This window comes from Ursus maritimus, unplaced genomic scaffold (assembly GCF_017311325.1).
Source record: "Ursus maritimus isolate PB19 unplaced genomic scaffold, ASM1731132v1 scaffold_7, whole genome shotgun sequence".
Lineage (NCBI taxonomy): Eukaryota > Metazoa > Chordata > Mammalia > Carnivora > Ursidae > Ursus > Ursus maritimus.
The window spans coordinates 71,657,096-71,683,662 of record NW_024426885.1 but is presented as its reverse complement, the minus strand read 5'-3'; the positions used below and the strand labels follow the sequence as shown (position 1 = coordinate 71,683,662).

Sequence of the window (26,567 nt, the reverse complement as noted above, 5' to 3'; positions counted from 1 at the left end):
GAAAAGGCACAGGAAGGATAAAGCAACACATCCCCAACTGCGGGAAACTGTGACCCATTTTAAGAGAAAATGGTTTTCACAGACCTTGTTTTGACAACCATTTCTTAAAATAATGTTACTTAAATACAGTAAATATAGAACACAGATAGAAGACATGTAAATTCTTTATGCTCAGAGCTCACATACATCAATTTGCATGCTAAACACAAACCAGAGTGATACAACCAGTAAAATTCAAATTTAAAACATCAGTATGATAGTGTTGTTTTATCAAAACCAGATCGCCAATGCTGTGTTTCATAGTTGAAAGCTATTCTATTCTATTCTTTTATCATGTCAAAATAATTTAATAGCACCTCCCTGAAAAGTAATAAATGCCATTTAATCTACACTATGCTTAGTGCTGACTAACTTTGCAGTTGGTACATGTGAAGATCTGAGCCGTGTGTCCGCTCACAGTGGGACCCTGGTACTGACCTGCCTTATTCCCATCTCAGGACCTTTGTGTTGACCGTTTCCTCCACCTAGGATGGCCTGTCCCCAGACAAGCCCCACTTTGCTCTCTCATTTCTTTCACGTCTCTGCTCAGACATCCCCTCCTCAGTTCCCTGACCCCAAATCTAAGATAGCAGCTCCAATGCTCTCACTCCTCTCCCCCCTCTTCGTAGAGTTTTCAGCACCTGGTGTGTGTGCATCTGTTTATTTTTTGTCTGCCCCTCATCCCAGCTGGAAGGCAGCTCCATGAGGACTGGGGCTTCGTCTATATTTTCATCACTGTGTCTAGAAACAAGGAGCATATATTTCTATATACTAAGTACAGGGGAAGTAAAAATATATATAAAATAATTTTTGCCTACAAAGGCTTATAATCAGGTTGCTTACTCTTCGTTTAGAATTTAAATTAGAAGTCATTCTAAATTTACTACCTTTTAAAAAAAATCATACTTTTTATTTTCCTCTGTTTTAGAGTCCTTTGTCGTGGATAAAAGGCTTGAAGTGGGGGGAGTATGTAGGTTCTCCAAGCGCTCCGGTACCTGTGGTCTGCTTCAGCCAGCCCCATGGAGAAAGATTCGGTTCTCTGCAGGCTCTGCCCACCAGAGCCATCTGTGGTTTGTCCCAGAATTTCTGTCTTCTGATGACGTACAGCAAAGAACAAGGTAAAAGAAAACATAATGAGAATCACTGTAGGCATATTTTTCATGACATTTGATGTTGCTAGCTCATCTGTGCCACTATTTTATTTGTAAGTTTTGAGTCCATGGTGAAAAATCATTCAAATTTATGCTTATTTAGTGCAAAGTAGGAATGAAACATACCACATGGAAAAAAGGGGGAGATTAAATGCAGTGCCGTTTGAAATGAGAGGAGTCGTCAGAGACAAGAATAAATGGTTATGCTCACATGATGCAAACAGTGTCCATCTTGTAGACACGTACCTTGTGAGGCTCTTGAATCCCAGAACAGCAGAGTTATTTGGGCAGCAAAGCTAGTACCTCAGAAGGGATAGTCATGAGAGTAAAACAAACAAAACAAGGAAGTCATGATAGCCTTGAAAATAGGTTTTAAAAATAAGTATGCCTGGAAAGCAATCCTTTTCTCACCCTCTGTGCACTAACTCGCTAACAGCAACACATGAAAGAGTGCTGTAATTAGTCTGTGGTTAACATAATGAACCATTTCGTTTGCAACACATGGAAAAGTGCTGTAATTACTCTATGGTTAATGTAGTGAACCATTTCGGTCAATGTAAAAGAACTCTCCCTACTTCCTAGGCATGGGCTTTGGGCACTAAAATCAATGAGGATGCTTGACTGTTCCTATCAGGTGTGTGCAGATGTGCCTAAAAGCTGGCGTGTGGACGAGATCTGCGTCCTGACGGTCACAGTTTGTGTTTAACATGATTATGGCGCACCAGGCTCCTTCCACCACGTACAGCTCTGCACTCTAAGGGTGCAGTACCCGTGCCGAACAGAGGCCACTCGGAGAAATTAAGCATGCTGGCTGGACCACAGTTCTTTGTAGACTTACTCTTGTTTATATCATAGAATCAGTGATCGCCTTTATACTTGTTAGTAGTAAGAGAGGCTGCTTATCATTTTATCTAAGTTTAGTGAATTAGTAAGATCAGGTAAATCTGTTTAATCGTAACTGTTATAATATCAGTGTTGCAATTAGTTGTGAGGTGTGTTGCAAATAATTTACTACTAATAATAAAGTACCAAAATATGTCAATAATTTACCTTTAAAAAATTAATTAGAGTGGACTGAAGTTTATCTCTTTTGAGCAGAAGAGAAAGGGCTGGTGTTACCGCTTAGTATGATGGGATTTAAATATGTCAAATGTAATTGTCAACCTATCTTATTTGTGCCACGATAGTCAGAGCCCTTGATAGCTGTGTTCATTCAAATTATACTTTATTCCCTTGTAGAATGTATTTGGGGCTTGCCAGCATCTAGGTTGTGCGGGGAAGTAGTATAATACAACAGATTATAATACACAACAATGGAAGACGGCAGATACAAAGTGCTGGCCTCAGGAGGCGCAGTGCCTTGAGTTTGCATCCCTCCTCTGCCACTTAGTAGCTGTTTGACTTTGAGAAAATTACTTAAACCTTCTACATCCTGGCTTTTGATCTGTAAATCGGGAATAACAAAAGGATTGACCTGACAGGGTAATTTACTGTAAAGATTAAATGAAATAATATAGGGAATGACTACCACAGTGCCTGACTCCTGAGTGCTCAGTAAAGGTCCATCAGGCTGTAAGCACCCCGGGCCCCCAGGGGACTGTGCAGGCTCTCACTGCCGTACCCAGCATGTTACAGTGCACAGAGGAGCAAGAGGAGCGTTCACCCCATGGTAGAGGTCTTAGGAGTAAGAGCCCTGCTTGCAGATGGGCATCAGGTCACGTGCTACAGCTGCAAGGCGCTGAGTGCTGCTTAATCAAGTAACTGTGTGGTTTTGCTGAGCTATACATGCACAGAACAATGTAACTGTGATGGTTTTGATGACCTTAAACCCTTACTTGAGAATTGTGCCTCCAAATTGCCTGAGATGCCTTTTTTCAAAATATGCTTGCCTGGGTCTCATTTGAGCCACACTGTGTCAGAATCTCTGGGGCTCAAGTCCAAGCATAGGCATGCTGGAAACACCATTTTCTTGAAAACTCCTGTTTAAGAGTCACTGTCCTAGTAGGTAAAGGAGAAGTTAATTTTTCTTAAAAAAAAAAAAAGAAAAAAGAAAAAAAAAAGGCAGTGCATCTTATAAATGCTGGAATGAGAAACTGGGGGCTGTTACTAGATGTATTTCATTCATTGAGCACATGGGCTATTGGGTGCCCACTACATGCCAGGCGTTACGGTAGAATTTGAGAGGGCCTGAGACTCATGAAATGTGGTTCCTTTCCCTAGCAGCTTATATTTAGAGGAGCTTTTATTAAGTGGGTATATTTCAACTCCTTTATTGCAAAACTGATGTCAACATTTGGTATTATACTCAACAAAAGAAAACAAAAATCAGTGAATTACATTTCCACTGTGCTATTGATTCTTTCAACAAGTATGTATGTGTTTTATTCCTTTATATGCGGGCTTACTTTGCTGGGTGCTGGAATACATAAAGCACATTCTGTGTCTGTAAGGGACTAAAGCAATGCAGATTTCGAGGGCAGCACCAGTTACAACATTTATGCTGCATTAGCTATATTCAGCATACCAACAAGACATAGATTATGAATAGTACTGAAAAGTGATGTCAGAATGTCCACATCTTTATCCCCAAAGGACATAAAACTATGTTGTAAAAAAGAGAAGGAGAAAAAGAGCAGAACCTTGTTAAATCAGTCTGCTGTGCAAAGCCCTGGCAGTTGACAGCATTAAATGGTTCCTTCCCAGGACAGGTGTTGCTTCTAGGGTAGCAATATTCTTTCTAGCATTGATAGTTGTCCACACTGATTTTTCAGCAGGTGGTAGCTACAAAGTTATTTAAACAGTATCTAGTTTATATTTATTTTTAAAAGTGTCACAGAACATGAACAGAGTAAGCTTGACTATCATTGCCTTCCATAAAAATTTCTTAACAGACATTTTAGTACTAAATCAAATAAGCCCTAACCAAAACACCATGAATGAAGAGGAATTAGTTCCACTCTTAGAATCCCACTCTCATTAAAGGTATAAAACTAACTTAAGTCTGTCCATCTTATGAATACAAAGATGATTTGCTCTGGAAAGATACTGTGTTCTGCTATGTAAACTTCAGCTTTTAACCCGCCATTTTGGGGGGGCTGTCAAATAACAGTTGAGCGGTGGCAATCTGATACTTTTATGTCTCCTTCTTGAGGTGTGAGAAGCATGAACAGTACTGACATTCAGTGGTCAGCCATCCTGAGCTGGGGATACGCTGATAACATTTTAAGGTTGAAGAGTAAACAAAGCGAGCCTCCAATAAACTTCATACAAAGTTCGCAGCAATATCAGGTAAACGTTTTACGAAGTACTTTATCATAAAATTAAGTGTAATTCTTCGGAAAGGAGTCAGACTGGTAACAGCTAGTCTTTAATATTCTGCAGTTAATCCAGTCCAGAAGCTGATAACGCTGGGCTTGGGCCTTGTTTACAGTGCTCAGACTTCCTGACTATTGCTATTCTGTGTCCCCAAAATTTGTCTTCTCCCCAGGATCTCGTTGAGATGGTATTATAATCACCTAGTCAGCATGAGCAATTGGCAGCGTTGGAACAAAATCAACACTGCTTTCTTCTCAGTGTTCACTTGCCTTTTGTCACTGTGTCATTTTCTATAACCAGAGTGCCATCCTCTGTACCTGGTGTTTGCTAAATAGACTGGGGGTTTAGGCATCACAATGGGTAGAAAGAGCATCAGGCCCAACTAAAGCCCTCCGATCTGTGTTAGTGCCCTGGCTTTATTATTTACTCTGTAGCCTTCGGCAAGCACCTTAACCTTTCCAAACTTGAGGTTCTTTCCTCTTCTTTGAAACTGGGGTAATAGTACTCCCCACTACTCTCTTCTAGAGCTGTTGTAAAAATGTCTCCAATTGTATATATACTGTATATATACTGTGTGTGTGTGTTGTGTGTGTGTATATATATATATATCTATGTATATATACATATGTATATCTATGTATATAGAGGTATATATCTATGTATATAAATATATATACACACACTACCACAACTTTTTCCCATACTAAAATGTATGTTAAACCCTGTTTCTGTGACTGTCTTTCTTTCCATGGGAAATTCTTTTCCATTTCCTGACTCCCATTACCTACATAACATCTTCTGCCTATTCATTCACGTGTCCTAACATTTCCCATTTCCCCATTTCCCCATTCCTTGAGCATGTTAGAGCATGTTAGCAAGCTTCTACTGGTGGGGATTTTTAGCAGTAAAAGAAAGGAGAACAATGACTCATTCACTTAACCCTCAATATACCTGAAAAAAAGGTCATCACTTTTTGTTATCTGGTTATCAGTAAACTAACAAAAGTAAGCAGCATAAGGACAGTGGAAAACAGCCTTATTAGAACTTTTAATAAGAATTTGAACATTGCAAAATTACTTCTATCATGTAAAGTTTGGCACACAAGCATCATTAACGATGAAAGAACACTGTCATTAAGTCCTTTTAGCAAAACAGGATTGTCCAGATTCTTTTAGCAAAATACTCTGTGATAAAGAACTTCGGCTCAAATGACCGCCTGGATGAGAGCATTTCATTTTCATCCTTAGAAATATATTGTCTACTCAGTAGTTCTGTAGTTTGAGAAAATTCATCCGGGATGTTATCGTATGAGGACGCACACTCAGATCTCACTTCTACGATCACAGTGTCATCATTAGAGATTAGAGTCCTGCCATCTCTTTGCCTTCACCTTCTGACTGATCTCATAATCATGAAACCTAGTCCTCTGTCAGTTTTGTTCTCTTTTCTGTTATCAGTAGAACATGAAAATTTCTGAATTCCCAGCTGTGTTCAATGAAAGCTAAAAGCAGAGTATGAAGCAGTATCTCCAGTCTTTATATTTTCTTGAAAGATGGCACCACTCTTTGGACAGTACAGTCAGAAAACCAAGAGATGACATTTTATTTCACAGATTACATTATCCTTCCAGGAGATCCATCATTCTGCATTTTCCTGTTTGTTTTGCTCTAGCAGAGTTGAGAATAATTGTTGAGTAGTCATGAAATAAAATTCCTACAGTGATGACAGCAAACTGGTTCGAGACAGAGGGAAGATGAAATTATTAAAACCCTATAATGTAACTCAGATTTATGAAAGGGTTCGGTAGACCCATATGGTAATCACAAGGCACTGAGTTTTATTCTATATATAAAAAAATAAATATACTTTCTCTTTGTTCTTTGGAAGCCCTCTGAGAAAGAATAAAAGTCCTGAAATATTAATCCTTACAAATAGAACTATTCAAGAAAGAAATTCAAAAAATGAAATTGGGTCTAGTGGACTCTGGTGATGTATCGAGGGTTAAGAAGAGCCCGGATCAAAGAAAGTCATTTTTAAGGTAGCAGACACTTGAACACGTTTGCATCCAGGAGAAGCAGCCAGCAAAAGACAGCTTGAAATTCTGAGAGCAATGACAAGGAACTCTGGGAATGGGGTGGGGCTGCCCTTAAAAGCAGAGGGGCTTCCTCCTTTAAAACAGGAGAGGCGCTGAGACACTTGAGGCACAAAGGAAGGAAGGGGGTGAGATCTGCGGCTAATGACCTCTGTCTCCTTCGCACAGTGCAGCGTGAGGGGAGTGTGGGCTGTGGGACAGCTGGGACTGGAGAAGGGACCCATGGGAGCAGAGGCACTGGCGACCAGCGCTAAGGGTCAGCTGGTGCCCAGAGCGAGAGGAAGACTTATTGGGCCAGAGAGTTGAGTGGCCTTGAATAGCACCTCCATGGTTAGGACTGAAGGGCTTACAGTCCCAAAGGAATAATCTGGGATTTTTTTTCTCCACATTTATCTTTCCTTCTTCTCCTATCTAACAATCTTTAGAACTGCTAGAAGCAATACCTCTCTCCTTATATGTACCCCAATTCCCCACCAAAAGAAGAAAAAGAAAAAAAAAAGTAAAAATCAGGTAAATGTGTGAAACCACGCACATATGCACATGACACACACACGCAACCTTGATCTAGTCAATCCTGGATCATTTTGTTTAAGTTTCTGAGGAACAAATGGCCGTGTGTGTGTGTGTGTGTGTGTGTGTGTGTGTACAGAAAAATATGAAATCATAGACAATGATAGAATACATTTTAACTTGGAAACAGCCTTTAGCCATCTGGCTTAATGTTACAGAATATTATTATATCTTGCACATTTTTAATCAGTTCAAGTAAAATATTTATTAAATTTTGTGGTTATATATTTTTTAAATAACTGTCAGAGAAGTAGAAACATTTCTCCTGCTTTTTCAACACAATGATCTTTGGTTGTCCTCTCTCAAAGGTAACGAGTTGTGCCTGGGTGCCTGACAGTTGCCAGCTGTTCACTGGGAGCAAATGTGGGGTCATCACGGCCTACGCCAACAGGTTTACCAGCAGCACGGTAGGTCCCGGGTTCATTTCATGGGTAGTTTGGGATTTTCATGTTCGTGAGAAGAAGAAAATGCTCATGGAGTGTAATTCGTTGGTATAAGATCAACTGAAAATGTTTGTACTTCAATCTTTTGTTCTTTAATCTTTTCTTCACATAAGCTCTTAAAATGTAAAAGGTCACATATCTGACTCTTTAGTTTTAGATTTATTAGGATCATGAAAATTTTTCAAAATAATTATAATGATCCTATCTTTTCATGTCAAAGACATAGTATTTTGAGTCATGATCTGTTTTGTATTTAGACTTTTTTAGGACGTTGTGATGCTTGTTTGCCTCTGTTCCTGGTGTTGGCCTGCATGCTTAGGAGTATACTGCAAAATTCTGTAAAATTTGGAAGCTTAGTATTTAACCTAGTATTTAACCTTTCTACAGTCTCTGGACTATAGCAAAATCCAAGTAGCCCATCTTGATTTCCACCACTTACTGGAAGAAATTTATTTTAGCCATTTGCTAAATTTTCAGGATTTGAGAATTAAATTATATAACAGTCTAGTGAAAAAAAAAAGACATATTATACAATACTTCTTTTAATTTACTGTTGTTCCTATCTTGAATCAACTCTCTCTAGCACTGTTGAGGATAAGTGGCAAATTTAGGATGATAATTATCCTTTTCTTCTAGAACTGAGATAATTATCATTTTATTTTAGAACTTTCTTTTGCTTCTGCCCCCCCCATTACAGTTTTCTCCATTATATTATTAAATATGTTCTACTGGGTGAAACCAGTCTTCTTAGCTTGGGGTGATGCTAAGTTCCTCTTACTTTTCTGTCCAAGTTTATTCCCTTTTAAACTCTTATTAAAAGGTTCTTTCCTGTGATCCTTGGGGTATAAATGTGACCATAATATTGTTTCCATCTCTTAGCCTATGGGGCCATTAACATGTTTTAAGCAGTTGTAATGTGATCCAGCCAGCATTTTGGGAAGCCCGCTGTAGTGCCTGCCAGGAACGATACTTGGGGGTCTGAGACTGGAGGCAAGGGTGCCTGCTAGGAGGCCACCGCAGTGGCCCAGGGGGGCTTTGGGGCAGGGCTCTTCGCAGGAGACGGGCACATAGAGGGCACATACTGCAGGACACTGGTGTGTGTGCTCTGAGAACGAAGAGCACAGAACGGGACCTGGAGGTCAGAAAGCCTGAAAAGTTCCACTTGAGCTGGATATTAAAGGATCATTTTACTAATTGGAGAAATAGGACAGAGTATTTCAGCACAGGAAACCAACAACGCAGAAGCAGAGGCGTGGTAGCTTGGGGGCTGGCAAATACTTTTATGTGTAGTTTGGCGTATGAGATGCTGGGAGGCGGGGTCAAAGCAGGGCAGGAAAGGGAGACTGAGGAAAGTTCTTCCATCCCAGCACAGAAAGAAGCCAAGGTATCCGCAGAGAAGTGTCTTAACTGTTGGAATGTCTTCTTTTTACTCCTGAAGGCCTGAAGTGGATGTTAATCTTCTAACATCTCTAATATTTACTGTGGACATTACATTTATCTTCTAAACCCTTGTATTTCTTTTTTTCTCCAAATATCTTCTCAGCCCCGCTGCTAGAGCAGTTGTCGCGTGTGTACTCACCATTTTGCACTGTGCCATCGACTCCTCTGCAAAAACTAGCTGCTGCTTTTGTTTTTATTTTCTTTTGCTTTTCGCAGCACTTTGAATAACCTTGTTCTTAGTTTCCCTTACTTCCATTCTTCCTATAATTTAAAATTTTAATTGTACACTAACACAGTATGTAGTGTGGGTTATAAAGAAGAAGAAGTTGTCAGTAGAGGAGTAATCGTGTACCGCAGAACTTCGGACACAGATCAGAGGCGTGCCTGTTATAACGTGAGCACGGCGAGTCATGTGCTTCCTTGGCTTGTGAAGTCACCGTGAGCTTTACATTGCTTACCTTCCCACAGTTGTACATTTGCCTGAAAGTAGATTTTTCAGCTTTGTTTATAAGGGTTTTCTTTTTCTCCTAAGTATAATAGTATTAGATGATTAAGTCATGAGATCAACAGTTACTATTTAAACCATGTCCCAAAATGCATCTTAGCTATGTGCTTTTTTCAGTGTTTGCTTTGAGGGGAGGAAACATGGGTTTTTGTGGATGTTCTTGCCACTTTTTCTCAGGGACCATCTCACCATTTTGGCATCCCACAAGCTGCATCATGACCCCATGCCCGTGAGGGTAGCAGGAGGCCCCTCATATTCTGGTTGCTGTTCTCCCAACCCACTGAACGCCAGGGTTCTAGAAGTATTTATGTTCTCATTTGTGGTAGCTTTAACACAGACAAATACAGGCTCCCCAAGTGCTGTGCAGGGTGTAACCAAAATAATTGTTGTTAGAGAATATTTTCAAGGGGATCTTATGACATATGTTCCTTACCTAGTGAAGCATATCTAACTGAACAGTGTAAGTTTCTGTTGACTCTCCCAAGATCGCCTTCTAAACTGTATTCTAGGTAAGGGTGAATAAGTTGACTTGTTATAAGGAATTATCGATAAGCCATTTATATATTAGAGAAGACTGTCTTCTAAAAGTGATAACTGATTTTAAAATAGTTGCTCTTGAGTCATTCTTTTTTTCACTAATTAAGTAGTATGGCCACCTCATCTTCATGTAAGTGAACACCTATATTTCCATTCTCTGAATCTGTGGTGGCCAGAGAGTATATATGATGCTTATCCAAGGTAGTATTATGTCATTCAAGAGCAATTTTTTTTAAAGATTGATTTATTGAGAGGGTGGGGCAGAGGGAGAAAATCTTCAAGCAGACTCCCTGCTGAGCGTGGAGCTGGACATGGTGCTCGATCTCATGACCCATGAGATCATGACCTGAGCCAAAACCAAGAGTTGGACACTTAACTGACCGAGACACCCAGGTACCCCTCAAGAGCATTTTTTAAATGAAGTAGTTCATGTTCCTATTCTGCCCATGGAAATTGTTTTCTTACCTGTCAGGGAATCATCTAGTAATACTGACTCTTACAATCATTTTAAAGTATAAAATCTATAAAATTATCAACAACCACTATAGGGGTCCTATGCTGTGTTTACCCTATAAATTATATCTTGATCATGGAATAAAAAAAATATATACACACATACGTGTGTGTATGTGTGTGTGCGTGTGTGTGTGTGATATTAAAACAGCAAATTGCTGACAAGCTAGTAGGGAATTCCCAGGCCAGAGAGGTAAATAAGTAGGGGGGAGCTTTCACATGGAGGGCATTTGTCAATACTGGAGTACTGACACTGTCCTTAGGCAGCTCTTGTGAGAGGAATAGGTAACAATACCCAGAGACTGAGCAAGCCTGGGGAGTCCCAAGGAGGCCCTTCTCCAAAGGCTGGTCCCTGAAGGACTATATCCTAAGAATGAGGATGAGTCCAATGGGGCCAACTCTTGTATGGAATTACAGCCTGGGTTGCAATTCCCTGGGATGTCCAGATCTTAAGGCTTGACTTTGGTTAAGGTGTCCATAGACTGGTATGGTGGTCCGGGTGATCCAGCAGAAACAAGGAAGATATTTGCATTCTATTCCACAAGTAGAGGAATTCCTCCAAATAATTTTTTTTATTTTCCTTTTTTTTAAAATTAATTTATTTATTTTACAGAAAGAGAGAGAGAGAGCGAGCACGTGAGCAGGGGGAGGGGTAGAGAGAGAGGCAAAGAAGCAGATTCCCCGCTGAGCAGGTAGTCAGAGGCTTAACAGACTGAACCAGCCGGGCACCCCCAAATAATTTTTTTAATGCATTAACAAATACACAAAACCAGGCACACAAATTTACACGTAAGCAAGTGAATATGTGAAAAAGTTAAACTTGGTTATAACAAAAGAAATGCGACTTAAAGCAACCTTGATTGACATTTAAAAGTTGGGAAATTTTCAGAGACTTAGAATGTGAAGTGAGTCACAAACTCAAGTGCTGCAGAGCTCAGGCAGAAAACGAAGGGGCTCAGGCCTTTGCCGTCAGGAATTCCTTGGTCCCAGGTACCCTGAAGCACCATCTGAAAGGGTTCTGGGCACATCCCTTTGGGCCTGCAGACACCTGGCCTTGTGGGGAGGGTCGGAGGCAGAGGAGAGACAGCAGGGGCCCAGACCCAGGACCCTGGGCCTTGTGAAATCCTCTCTGTGACTGTGTGGTTGAGCGTCACGTGTCCTAGCCAAACAGAAGCAACTGCCACACGACGGAAGCCTGTCGTTCCAAGAAAGAATGTGAGCCTGGTATTGCCCGGTCATTTGATTCTTTCAGTGTAAACTATGTATCTTTATGTGAATAAAAGCCTGGACTATATAGCACTTAAAATAGATGAGTGGCAGCTCATAAACATATGATATATATATCAACACAGCTACCTTTCCAAAACAGTGGTGAACAAAAAGGCAGGATGCAAAAGATACCTAGAGAATAATAGCACATATACAAAGTGATTTGTCAGCATGAAAAACCATACAATGTGTTGTTTGTGGTTATGGCAATGTACAGTAGAACATAAGTTCTACATATGTGGGAAACAAATACAAAATTCAGGATGGTAGTAACTTCTGACGAGAGAAAATAGACCAGTACACAAACTGGGTAATGTTTGATTTTTTCTCTGTTTAAAAAATAAACCGATCATATAAAATATTAGGATTAGTTTAACTGAGTGGTCAACATACAGCTTATTACTATACTTACTCTTTCTACTTTTCTATATCCTTTGAAGTGGAAATATTGAAATACTTTAAGACAATAAACAGCTTAGTCTAATGAAAACAAGAGTCAAACCTAGTATAGACATCTGGCATCTGTGAGCCAACGTGGCCCGTGGAACATCAGTTTGCAACCTTTCATTTAGAAAACCAATCTGTAACTATGGACAAGTAATGGTGGTGTGTGAGGACATCAGGGATTGGTACAATGCCTTTGGAAAGTACACTGTCAGGAACTATAAAATTATTAGTATTCACTCACTCACTAGTAGGATTTTGGAAATATATTCTAAAGAAATAAGTCAGAAGAAGAACTAAACTTTTAAACATGAAGGATTTAACTATGGCATCTATAATTTTGAAAATATTAGAAACAATTTTAAATGTCTATCAGTAAAAATGCTCAAGTAAATTATGGCATACCAACTGTATAAATATTATAACACCATTAAAATCATTTTGAAGACAATGTCAAAAATAGAAAATGCGGAGGGGAGGAGTTAAGATGGCGGAGGAGTAGGGGACCCCTTTTTCAGCCGGTCCCCTGAGTCGAGCTGGATAGGTACCAGACCAGCCTGAACACCCATGGAATCAGCCTGAGACGCAGGAAGATACATCTGGATCTCTACAAATGAACATCTCCAGCGCTGAGTATTGAGGTACAAAGCGGGGAGCCGTGAAACAGTGCACAGATATCGGAAGATAAACGGAAGGGGAAGGGAGCCCCCGTGTTCGGGCGCCGGGGAGCGGTAGCCACCTGCACAGGGGAGCAGGCGGACTCGTGGACCGGCACCCGCGAGAGAGCAGAAGGACCGTGAGCCGGGAATGCACGCGACCAGACTGAAACGGAGCTTCGGAGCGCACGGGGGCGGCTGGTGGCTGGCGGCTGGCGGTGTTAGAAACACAAAGGACAGAGACATGCCAGCCCTGGAAATGAGGGCTGGGACGCCTGGTGTGGGGCACACATCCCGGGACGCTGCAGGGTTGAGCAGCACCAACAGTAACGGAGTTAAAGTGGCCAGAACATCAGTGGAGAATGGTCCGCGATCCCTCTGTTCTGAGACAGAGGCTGAGATTCCGCCACTGCTGCTCTGACTCTCAGAAGAGGCACAGCAAACTGCCAGGGAAAGCCCTCAGAGAACAAAAGCTAGAAATCAATTACCAGAAAACTGAAAACAGAAACACAAAAAAATGTAGCAATTAAACAACATTCTACTGAACAATGGGTCATTAAAGAAATCAAAAGACAATTCAGAAAGTACCTAAAAACAAGTTAAAAAAAAAAAGTTGGTCTAAAAGGGAAGTTCAAAGCATTACAGGACAACTTTAAGAAACAAGAAGAAACTCACATAAACAATCTAAGTTTACATGTGAAGGAATGAGAAAAGAGAGCAAACAAAAGCCAAAGTTAGTAGAAGAAAGGTAATAATAAAGATGGTAGTGGAAATAAATGAAACAGAGACTAAAAAGACAATAGAAAAGAACAATGAAACTAAGAGCTGGTTTTTTAGAAAGATAAAAAATAAAACAAAACAAACAAACAAAAAACAGGTTGATACACCACCAAGACCGACCAAGAAAAAAAAAAAAAAAGAGCACTCAAAAAAAATCTGAAATGAAGAAGAGTAGTATTTCCAATACCACAGAAATACAAAAGGTAAGAAACTACTATGAATAATTATAAAGCAACGAGCTGACCTCTTAGAAAAAAAAATGGATAGATTCCTAGAAATAATCTTCAAAGACTGAATTATGAAGAAATAGAAAACATGAATAGACTGATTTCTAGCAAGGAGACTGAATCAGTAATCAAAAACCTCCCAACAAACTAAAGTCCAGGACCAGAGGAGTTTCATTGGAGAGTTCTACCAAACATTCAAAGAAGATTTAATACCTATCTTTTTCAAACTCTTCCAAAAAATTGAAGTAGAAGGAAAGTTTCTTAACTAGTTCTTTTGTATATAATTTTTATTTTGTTATATTAGTCACCATACAGTACATCGTACATCCCCAGTTTTTGATGCAATGTTTCATGATTCATTATTTGCATATAACACCCAGTGCACCATGCAATATGTGCCCTCCTTAATACCCATAATTCAATAAGATGAGCGTTACCAAAACCAGACAGGAACACCACCAAATAAGTAAATAAATAAATAGGCCAATATCTCTGGTGACCACAGATGCAAATATGTTCAACTAAACTTTAGCAAACTGATTCAACAATACATTTAAAGGATCATACACCATGATCATCTGAAACTTAGCCTAGGGATGCAAGGATGATCCAACATCTGCAAATCCATTGACAGATATACCACATTAACAAAATGAAAGATAAAATTCATATGGGGGCGCCTGGGTAGCGCAGTCGTTAAGCGTCTGCCTTCGGCTCAGGGCGTGATCCTGGCGTTGCGGGATCGAGTCCCACATCGGGCTCCTCGACTGGGAGCCTGCTTCTTCCTCTCCCACTCCCCCTGCTGTGTTCCCTCTCTCCCTGGCTGTCTCTCTCTCACATAAATAAATAAAAAATCTTTAAAAAAAAAATCATATGATCATCTCAACAGATGCAGAAAAAAAATTTGACAAAATTCAACATCTGTTTATGATAAAAATTCTCAACAAACAGAGTATAGAGGAAATATACCGCAAGGTAATAAAGGCCACAAAAAAGAAACACACGGCTAACATCATATAAAATAATGAAAACCTTAAAGCTTTTCCTCTAAATTCAGGAACAAGAGAAGGTTGCCAAGTCTCACCACTTTTATTTAACCTAGTATTGGTGGTCCTAGCCACAGCAATAAGGGAAGAAAAATAAATAAAAGCATCTGAATTGGAAAAGAAGAGTAAAATTGCTACTATTTGCAGATGACATTATGTTATATATAGGAAATCCTGAAGCATTCAGCAAAAAACTTTTAGAACTACTGAATAAATTCAGTAAAGTTGCAGGATAAAAAAATTAATGTACATAAATCTGGAATTTCTATACACTAATAATGAACTATTATAAAGATAAATCAAGAAAGTAATTCCATTTACAATTGCATCAAAAAGAATATTGTAGAACATATTTAAACAAGGAAGTGAAAGTTCATATACTGAAAATGATAAGACACTGATGAAAGAAATTGAAGACACATATTAATGGAAAGATATTCTGTGCTCATGGATTGAAGAATTAATATTGTTAAAATCCCATATTACTCAAAGCAATCTACAGATTCAGTGCAATACCTATCAAGATTCCAATGGCATTTTTCACAGAACTACAATAAATAATTCTAAAATTTGTATGGAACAATAAAAGATCCCAAGTAGCCAAAGCAATCTTAAGAAAGAACAAAGCTGAAGGTATCACTCTTTCTGATTGCAAACTATATGGCAAAGCTACAGTAATCAAAAAAGTATGGTATTGGCATAAAACCAGACACACAGATCAATAAAACAGACCTGAGCCCAGATGTAAATTCACACCTATAGGGACAATTTGCTTACAGTGAAGGAGTCAAGAACATATAATGGAGAAAGCACAGTTTCTTCAATAAATGGAGCTGGGAAAACTGCAGAGCTACATGCAAAAGAATGAAACTTGACTACTCTCTCATACCATACACAAAGATAAACTCCAAATGGATGAAAGACCTCAATGGGAAACAGGAATCCATCAAAATCATGGAGGAAAACATAGGCAGCAACCTTTACGACATCGGCCAAAGCAACCTTATTCATGACACATCTCCAAAGGCAAGAGAAACAAAAGATAAAATGAACTTGTGGGACTTCATCAAGATAAAAAGCTTCTGCACAGCCAAGGAAACAGTCAGAAAAACTAAGAGGCAGCCCACGGAATGGGAGAATATATTTGCAAATGTTGCTACAGATAAAAGACTGGTATCCAAGATCTACAAAGAACTTCTCAAACTCAATACACAAGAAACAAATAAACAAATCATAAAATGGGCAGAAGATATGAACACTTTTCCAATGAAGACATACAAATGGCTAACAGACACATGAAAAAATGTTCAAAATCATTAGCCATCAGGGAAATTCAAATCAAAACCACACTAAGATACCACCTTACGCCAGTTAGAATGGCAAAAATAGACAAGGCAAGAAACAACAATTGTTGGAGAGGATGTGGAGAAAGGGGATCCCTCCTACATTGTTGGTGGGAATGCAAGTTGGTACAGCCACTCTGGAAAACAGTGTGGAGGTCCCTTAAAAAGTTAAAAATTGAGCTACCCTATGATCCAGCCATTGCACTACTGGGTATTTACCCCAAAGATACAGACGTAGTGAAGAGAAGGGCCATATGCACCCCAATGTTCATAGCAGCATTGTCCACAATAGCTAAATCGTGGAAGGAGCCGAGATGCCCTTCAACAGATGACTGGATTAAGAAGTTGTGGTCCATATATACAATGGAATATTACTCAGCTATCAGAAAGAATGAGTTCTCAACATTTGCTGCAACATGGACGGCACTGGAGGAGATAATGCTAAGTGAAATAAGTCAAGCAGAGAAAGACAACTATCATATGGTTTATCTCATCTATGGAACATAAGAACTAGGAAGATAGGTAAGGGAAGAAAGGGATAGAGAAAGGGGGGGTAATCAGAAGGGGGAATGAAGCATGAGAGACTATGGACTCTGAGAAACAAACTGAGGGCTTCAGAGGGGAGGGGGATGGGGGAATGTGATATGCTGGTGATGGGTAGTAAGGAGGGCACGTATTGCATGGTGCACTGGGTGTTAAACGCAACTAATGAATCCTCGAACTTTACATCAAAAACCAGGGATGTACTGTATGGTGACTAACATAATATAATAAAAAAACACTTAAAAAATAGAAAGAATGTTTAAATACAAAATACAAAATTATTTGGATGACAATAATCATAACTATAAAAATATTTGTGTATGTATTTGGACAAAGATTGGACAAGAAGACAAAAATGAAAAGCATTTTAATTCTTGAAATTATGGACAATTAAAAATGTTTTAATGTTTAATTAGTTTTACTCTTTAGGAAAGAGTTGACCTGCAGTGGATTGAAACATGATATGCTTGAGAAGAATGTTTGAGTCCCTTGAGTTGGTTTTATTTTTGAGACACAGTACTAGGAAAACTTTTGTCATGCTTTTTATCTTGTACTTCACTGACTTTTTTCAATTTCAGCCCTCAGAGATCGAAATGGAGTCTCAGATCCATCTGTACGGGCACACAGAAGAGATAACCAGCTTATTTGTTTGCAAACCCTACAGTATAATGATAAGTGTGAGCAGAGATGGAACCTGCATCATATGGGATTTAAACAGGTACAGAAGAACCTCTCCAACGCAAACACAGCTGCCTTTATGTCTCCGTTCTTCCTGTGTGAAACACATGCACTAAAATAAGATCTTTACATTATGATCATTTTAAGCATGAAATATAAACTTTGTAATCGTATTGAAATCAAAAGATCAGTTAGGAAATAGTGGGCAATGCCTTATGAATAATAGGTCCATACACTGAGGAAGAGAGTTATACAAGAGAAGCTACTGATATTTAATGATCATATGCAAATTTGTCTTTGGTCTTTCAGGTTGTGCTATGTACAGAGCCTGGCAGGACACAAAAGCCCCGTCACGGCCGTCTCTGCCAGTGAAACTACTGGTGACATCGCTACTGTGTGTGATTCAGGTGAGCAAGGCCCGAACCAAAGCACGGAGTCCTTAGCTGGTGCAGTGTCAGTTACACTGTTGGATTACGTCTCTCAGGTCCCTAACCATATCTAAATACTGTGCTAATAGCGTGTTTGTGTGTTAAAACATGATAAGGTCTAAGAGCGGGTTCATCAAGTTAGGGACCAACTTATGGAGAAGCTAATAGTGTCATTTTTCTGATATATGTAAGATTACATTTGGGCACATGGAAGTTAAGCAAATTATTGTTACATAATTATCTGAATTTTCTTGGGTTTTGTTTCTCTTTTTTCTGGCTTCCGCTTTTAACTACTAACTCACTACCTTCCCCGTGACATACATGCAAAGCATCAGCCAATCATCAGCTTTGAATATATGTATCTTCCAGTTCCTGAGTGAGAACAATACTGTATTATGATAAATGGAGGTATAATTTGCCTTGAAATTTGCGTGACAGAGTTATATCTTCATTAGAGGTTTGTTTTTAGTTTTTGTTTTTTCAAGTAATACATATTTAAAAACTTGACGCATCCAGCAGTAAAGAACAGTTGGAAAATTCATAAATTTTCTGTTTGCATTTCTATTCTTAAGGACCTTGGCATCAAAAAATCCTTTGAAAAATTGTCTCTTTCTGCCCACTCAGTATAGATTATCTTGGACATATCTATAGTGGGTGGTCCTCTATCCTTCGCTTGCATGTTTTATATTGTTTGGTTTTTTCTGACACCCAGCCGTTCCCCAATCCTGTGACACCACCTGGGTGCTCAGTAATGCGATTCGGTTCTACACTAACTACTTGAAGTTAGCGGATTTGGGAGTTCCCAACCCCCCACCAAGCACACAGAACTTAGTCAAACCCTATACCTACCTACAGAAGCTTATTACAAAGGATAGAAATGAACAGCCAGGGGCGCCTGGGAGGCTCAGTCGGTTGAGTGTCCGGCTCTTGATTTCAGCTCAGGTCATGATCTCAGGGTTGTGAGATGGAGCCCCACTTCGGGCTGAGGCTGGGAGCCTACTCAAGATTCCTTCTCTCCTTCTCCCTCTACCCCTCCTGCTACCTCGCTCTTGCTCTCTCTCTTAAAAAAAAGGAATAAGCAGCCAGCTGAAGAGGTGTATAGGGGGAGATCCAGAGGGCCTGTCTGGGTGGATTCAGAGTGCACCTCCCTCCTGGCACATGAATGTGCTCACCAGCTCGGGAGCCCTCCTAACCCTGTTACTTAGGGATTTTTCTGAGGTTTCCTTCTGTAGGCATGGATGATTGAATCAATGGCTGTGGTACTTGAGCTCAGTCTGCAGCCTCTCTCCATCCCCAGAGGTGGGGAGGTACTATAAATTCTAACCTCCTAACCACGTGGCTGGTTTGTCTGCTGACAGGCCCCCATCCTGAGGCTATCTAGGGCCTGCCCCCCAGGAGTCAGCTTGTTAGCATACAAAAGATGGTAAATTACAAGGGTTTCAGGAGCTCTATGCCAGGGACCTGGGACAAAGACCAAGTATTTATTTTTTATTATACTGCAGCTATCTCTTGGAATTTTATTGTTGATTTTATAAAACATTCATTAATTCTTGTATTCCAGAAAAGTAATGTCTTCAGTCATGCTTTAAAGATATCACATGGGAAACATTTGCCAATCTTAGCATCCAGTTATAAAATAATGCCATGGAAACATTTTTATTTCCTAATCATAATAACTAAGGGAAAAAAATTTTGAACCATTGACTTTGATAATACAAGTGTGGGCAGATGATTGATGACTTTTGCTAATTGTTCTCCCTTGATTTGTACATTAGCAGCTTTTAGTACGTCATACCAAGGGGGGGTGGGGGGAATAATATAATGATTATTTATATAGTGCTCTCTACTTTCTTGTTTTGGCAACATTTGGAAGTTAGGCCTGATCCTTAGGGAGCTGAATTTTGTAAAGTTAATTACTTTCCTGCTGCCAGTAGTGATTTATATCTGTGATATTATATCAGCCAGTCTTATGGGAACAAGAAACAAAATTACTTTTGCTGCAGTTACTAACTGGATAGTAGGGTATTCAGGTGTCCCTGGGGAGTGCACAGTATAATAGAGTAATGGCTAGAACTTTTTTTTCCAGTCTGAACAAAAAGGCCTTCTTCACTTTTTAAGGCCTCTTGGTACATATATAAGAGAAGTCATAACAAGAATTTGGTATATAGAGAACAAAATAAAAATAATGATCTTTTTTTAAAGTGAGGCAAAATTTATGTTTAACGACCCAAACTAGAGTTCATCCTCTAGTCTTATAGTCCAAGAAGGAAAGAAAGTTATCAGATTTAGTCTATCAAACATCTTGACCCATTAGTGAGTACCATCCAGGTAACTTTAAAATCAAAATTTAAGTAAATACATATGTACGTGTATGTATTTATGTTATATATGTGTGTATGCATATATATACACATTACACATATGTATATAAAATTTCAGTGTCAGGGCTGAAGTTACACTGGCAGGCGCTTTCCTCTTGATCATAAAAAAATTCATATCTTATTGTAAAAACCACATCCAGTCCTTACAGGATGTGGTTTTTATGATGATAAGATGTGAAATTTATTAAACTATGTAAATATTATAATAGATGGTCTCTGTATTTTAAAAATCATTCTGCCACTATATCAAAACCCTTTTAACTAGGGTTCATAGCCTGGTCATGTATGGCCAATGGCATTATAAAGTTAATATAATATGAAATTCGGGGTGGGCAGTGACTCTCCAATTTATTTTAATTTCAGTGAAGATGTATAGGAAGGATAATTTTTTTTTTCAGGAATGCCCAGTTTTCTGTCTTTTAGTTGACATGCTGAATTACACATGAAAGCAATCTGGTCTTGAGTGAAGGCCTCCATTTTGATATTTACAATCTTAGGCAGAGAGTAGTTACTTGGTTTTGTGGTAGCCCGAGGTGTGGGTAATCTGCTAGGGTGCTTCTTTGCCTATTGACTTCTGTACCATATTTCAGGGAGTCAAGGCCCACATTTAGATTTTTGGTTTTGAAGGACTGAGCTTGCAATAGCTGTCAATTACAGGTAATGATTAACCCTACATCAATGTCTTTGATAAGCCTTCTAACCTTACTAGCACACATCTGGTTGCTTTATATATTTTTAAAATCTTTTATCAAGTATTAAATTCAAGAGAGAGTGAAATGTCTACCCATGGAAAAGAGGAGTTTATCGTCTATAATTGTATTTCTTTAGTATATTGAACTCCTACATCTTGATGTTTTATTTAGGTTATCTCTCCTAATCAGTGGGAAGTCTTAAGTAAAACACTGGGCATTTGTTAACCTTCTTTTCTCTACGTATGTAGTAATATGTTTAGCGTTACAGTCGCTATCTGAACCATTTTAAAGCATATGGTTCAGTGGCATCACCACACCCACAATGTGGTGGAACCACTATTTCAAAAATGTTTTCATCATCCCAAGCAGACACTCCCTAAGCATAACTCTATTCCTCCTTGCCCCAAAGCTTCCGGGAACCACTATTCTACTTCCGATCTCTATGAATTTGCCTATTCTGGATCTTTTATCTAAGTGGAATCATACACTCTGTGTCCTTTTATGTCTTTTTTATGTCCCTTTGTTTCACTCAGCAATTACTGCCTCTTCCAGCACCTGGAAAACTCCAAAAAGTTTAGTTACTCATGGTCTTTGAAAAGAAAAAATTAGTCTAATAAGTCAGTGAGTTACAAGATTCAATGTTAGACATTCTGAGGAATTAGATAGCTTTTTTTTTTCTTTAAGAAGTAGCTTTTAACTCCGCTAAGTTTTATTATAACTTTTTTTTCTTGAAAAGTCACGTAACTCCCTTCTTACAGTTGGTTTCACAGAATATTTTCTTCTGTTTTTGAAGATTGTTTAACTTTTTAGGTACTTTCAAATTCAGCCTTGGCAGTTCGTTTGCTAAAATATGATTACACAAAAATACATGATTAATTTACCTTGTTGCTCTCTATTTCTAAATTAATCTTTTTATTTTTATTTTTCTATGGTCATTGTCTCTAGGTAAATATGCAGAGCTCTTTGTGACTTATTATGTAGTAATTTTATTTATACAGCTTCAGTCATGAGCTGCCTATAAATTTTATCACTAAAACAAACAAGCTCGGTGCGTGGGGATGCCCCTCTGGGACCCAGGGTGGTGGGCTCTGATGTACCCACACTCTGGTGACCTATGGGACGATTTTGGTGTTTTAGCTGGTGGAGGCAGCGACCTCAGACTCTGGACAGTGAACGGGGACCTTGTTGGACATGTGCACTGCAGGGAGATCATCTGTTCCGTTGCCTTCTCTAACCAGCCTGAGGGAGTATCTATCAATGTGATTGCCGGGGGATTAGAGAATGGAATTGTAAGGTAAGAAGAGTTTTGATTCTCTTTGCTTGCTCTTGTTCATAAGGACACAGCAGTTGCAAAAATTAGCTTTAAATATCTAGGCACGTTCATACTTAATATCTGGAGATTTAAAATCACCTTCAGATATAGATTCTTCACTGATTCCTGTTTTATTTGTAAGTAATAAACTTAGCTTTCGTGTAGCTTTGAAATTGTATATTGTCTATTAATTGTATAAAAGATTAACAATGTGAAAATTTACCAAGTTTTCTTACTTCCACATCCACCCCCTGCAAACTTCCCAGAAGTAGCTACTGTTAATTGTTTATTGTGTTTCCTTCCAGATGATGTTTAACAAATAAACAAATACATAGGGGTTTTTTTGGTGAAGGAAATTTTGGTTTGCTTAATTAGGTGATGACTTTTTTCCTCTCTAGGTTATGGAGTACATGGGACCTAAAGCCTGTGCGGGAAATCACATTTCCTAAATCAAATAAGCCGATTGTAAGGTAAACCACCCCCAGATTCTTCATAATATACTTTGTAACTCTATTTTTGTTAGAGAGAGATTAAAGCACACAGACCAGTGAACTAAGCGATGAGAGTCCTAAGCAGCTGACCATTTATCAAATACCAGGTTGACCAGGACCTTTTGCAAGGAGACACAGTCCATGTCTTTGTGGAGCTTAATGCTGAGTCAGGAGTTCAGGTCTAATAGAAGGTATCCTGGGAGATAGCCCAGGGGGAAGCTTTTGAATTGTAGAAACCATATTTTTTCCTTCCTTATTAAAAATACCGTAACGGTGATTGATAGCTTCAGGGGTATGCTCGATAAGATTGATCAACAACCAGTTACCCTTTGTTCTACCGACAAATTTGACTTTAAAAATCAATGGGAAGTAAGTGATTCAAATTATGCTCTATTAAATTTATTTTCAATGCACTAAGTTTAAATTTTAACAAACTCAAATTAATTATTTATTAATGTTACATTTTTACCTTTTCCTTTTTCAGGGAAATTAAATATCTCCCTATAATCATCATTTATTTCTATAAAGAGAAAATGTAGCACCGTTATATTATCTAAACTTTCCTATGCTCAAGTATTTGTTGTTTAAGTAATAAGAGAATAAACAAGGTGGTAGAAGAAAATGCACAAAGAAGGAATGGAATGTACTGATCTCTTTGATCTGATTTTATTCTGTATCACCTCGTTAGAACGAGCTTCATGAAATTGCCAGCAGAGCAATTAAACTATAGAATTACCCCAGAAACCAATGAGTTGTAAGCAGTCATTTCGTTGGTCTCTCTGCTCCAGTGAACAGATCTTAGCTTCTTTACACTAATTTCTATATGATCACCAATATGCTGACGCAATTTTAAGAGGTAATGTACACACGGATTTCTTTTGCCAGCCTTACATTTTCCTGTGACGGCCACCATCTGTACACGGCGAATAGTGACGGGACCGTGATCGCCTGGTGTCGGAAGGACCAGCAGCGCTTGAAACAGCCAATGTTCTATTCCTTCCTTAGCAGCTATGCAGCTGGATGAATGAGAGAGAACCCCACTTCTCCAAAGCACTTTAGCTCCAAACTAGATTGGTTGACCTCACCAGATTTAGGAGGTTGAACTTGAAGAAAAGGATGACCAAACGAATCATCCAAATAATGATCAGCCCTCTTCATCTGCACAACATTCTGTGGCCTCACAAGGTCCTGAGAGGACAGTTCTGTTCTAATTTAGTGATAATCTAGAGGATTGTGTGGGTATGTTCTAACCAACAAGGTGTAAGTCTTACATGATGAATTAAAATTGTATTCTTAAAGTTTTACCCACATGAGTATTCTAAAGAAAGGACTAGGGTCTCTTCTTTTTTCTATTATTCCAAAAGGACCAGTAGAATTTAAATTGGCTAGCTAATTGTTTATAGAAAATACTCTAAAATTATATTTAAAAAGTTTTATGCCAAGATAATTCACCCTACACACACACACACACACACACAAGTAAAGAAAAGGATAAGAAGTTAGAACTTACAAAGTGCTTTCTTTGAGAAGTAAATTATTCGGTAGGTGCCTCTGCACCAAACATTTTAGGGAATATCTGAATACTAAAAACAAACTACTAATGGATCTCAATGTTAGGCAGTTTTTTTCCAGTTGCCTTCTTAACTCAAAGAGGAACCAGAATTTTTTGACAGCCACAAACATACATTTGATTTCAGATACATTCTGTTTTTTCATAAAAATCCTGCTTAAAATCCATAACACTAGATATTGAATATCCTTACTTATTTGAATCACTAAGACTTAAACACAATGATAATTATTTTAATATCTGCCATTTACAGAGCACTGAATACTTAACAATTGGCAATAGAAAGCCTCCACTATGCAGAAAGATGGCACAGATATTAAGAGTCCATTCTACATAAGGCATTTAATCTAATATGCAGGGTGTGTTTTCTTCCACAAAACAGAATAACAAAAGAAAGGAGACAGCTTACTTTGTTTCCAACAGGATGCAGAATAATTCCTATAGGAAACCATGTCCGCTCTGTTTCTACTAATCTATACTACCTGAGAATTCTAGGAACAACAGAAAAATCTAAGTATACGCCACAGAAAATTTGCACACCATAAAGACAGAATTCCTGAAAATCTCTACCATAGTCTGTCTCTACCATTACGGCTCTATTTTTACTTGGGGTGCTGCTTTATTGGCTTCGAAAACACTGTAAAATAAGCTCAGTAGGATGTTACCATGGGGTAAAAATATGTATTCCTGCCTAAGAATAACTTGCGTGTTTGTTATGGAAATTCAATTCATATGGTGTTTACAGAACTACTTTTGTAACTTCCAGACTTTCTAAAACATTCTGCTTAAAAACTGTACAAAACACAATTCCAACGTCTCTGCCATCGAGATGCGGGCCATTGGAAGCAAGTGGCCATGTGTGCTTGTCAGTGGAACAGCATATGCCCATAAGAACGCTTCCTGGGCCACATTTAGATCATGGTTTGCACAGACCAGCTTGGAACTCTGAGGTCCAGATAGGTGCAGAGATGAGATTACTCCTATTCACGTTGAAGTGATTTGCTTTGTTAAAAAAAAAAAAAAAAAAAAAATTGCAGCTACTGTCTGGCTTTCATTTTTTCTACCAAGAACTTGGAATTAGTCCCCTATTAGAATAGGGTTACTACTCAGTCTTCTTTGTTTTTTTTTAAGGCTGAATTCCATCATTTATTTAAAGAGAAAATATGCAAAATAACTGGTCTTGTTAAGAGTGCAATATTATATTTTTATGTAAAAATAAAAATTAATTTGGGGGATTATTTATTCAGCATGAAACTTAATATGTATATGTTTGAAACACTTCATAATGCATGTTGTAGTAAACATTTCTGTAAAATATCACAAGCTCTGTTATCTTTGTATACACTGCCACTTCAGACTGGGAATAAATTTCATAAAAATAGATTTAAAGACCTGTTCTTTATACAATTTAAATATTTATGACCAGAGCTCAGATTGGTGGCTCTTTTGCTTTGTAACCCAGAAACATTCTCTCTTTAGCTCCCCCGTACATTGATGTCACTAAGAAAAAAAACCTTTCATTTCTTAATTATATTTTTAAAATATTTATTTATTTATTTATTTATTTGAAGGGGGCTGGGGGGGAGGGGGGCAGAGGGAGAAGCAGACTCCCCACCGAGGAGGGCACCTGATGCGGGACTCGATCCCGACTCCAGGATCATGACCAGAGCCAGCAGATGCTTAACCAACAGAGCCACCCAGGGCCCTTAATTGTATTTTTTATGAAAAATTTTATTTCAGCCCTTTATTTTAATACCCTTTATTTCAGTGCTTTATTTAATACCCTTAAATAGAGTTTAGACAGAAGTGTCAAGGTCAAACCACACTTTTTTTTTTAGATTTTATTTTATTTTATTTATTTATTTATTTATTTTAATGTTTTTTTTATTATATTATGTTAGTCACCATACAGTACATCCCTGGTTTCTGATGTAAAGTTCGATGATTCATTAGTTGCGTATAACACCCAGTGCACCATGCAAACCACACTTTTAAAAGAAAAAAACATGTGCCCCTCCCACCCCCAACAGCAGGTCTCTAATGCACTGTGTACTGGCACTGCTCTAGGTGCTGAGGACACAGTTGTTTCCTGCACTTCTGGA

General features: G+C 38.6%; 1 protein-coding gene across 1 annotated transcript in view; it reads left to right on the top strand.

Annotated features, from left to right (window-relative positions):
• Window positions 1-25,848, top strand: part of LYST (lysosomal trafficking regulator) — a 187,660-nt gene extending 161,812 nt beyond the window's left edge. The window contains exons 46-53 of the mRNA XM_040624366.1: window positions 968-1,157; window positions 4,342-4,478; window positions 7,476-7,574; window positions 17,492-17,631; window positions 17,901-17,998; window positions 22,230-22,386; window positions 22,803-22,874; window positions 23,781-25,848. Of these exons, the coding sequence (XP_040480300.1) occupies window positions 968-1,157; window positions 4,342-4,478; window positions 7,476-7,574; window positions 17,492-17,631; window positions 17,901-17,998; window positions 22,230-22,386; window positions 22,803-22,874; window positions 23,781-23,919 (1,032 nt within the window). The 3' untranslated portion in view covers window positions 23,920-25,848. The remainder of the gene's footprint in view (window positions 1-967; window positions 1,158-4,341; window positions 4,479-7,475; window positions 7,575-17,491; window positions 17,632-17,900; window positions 17,999-22,229; window positions 22,387-22,802; window positions 22,875-23,780) is intronic.
• Window positions 25,849-26,567: the final 719 nt, after the last annotated feature.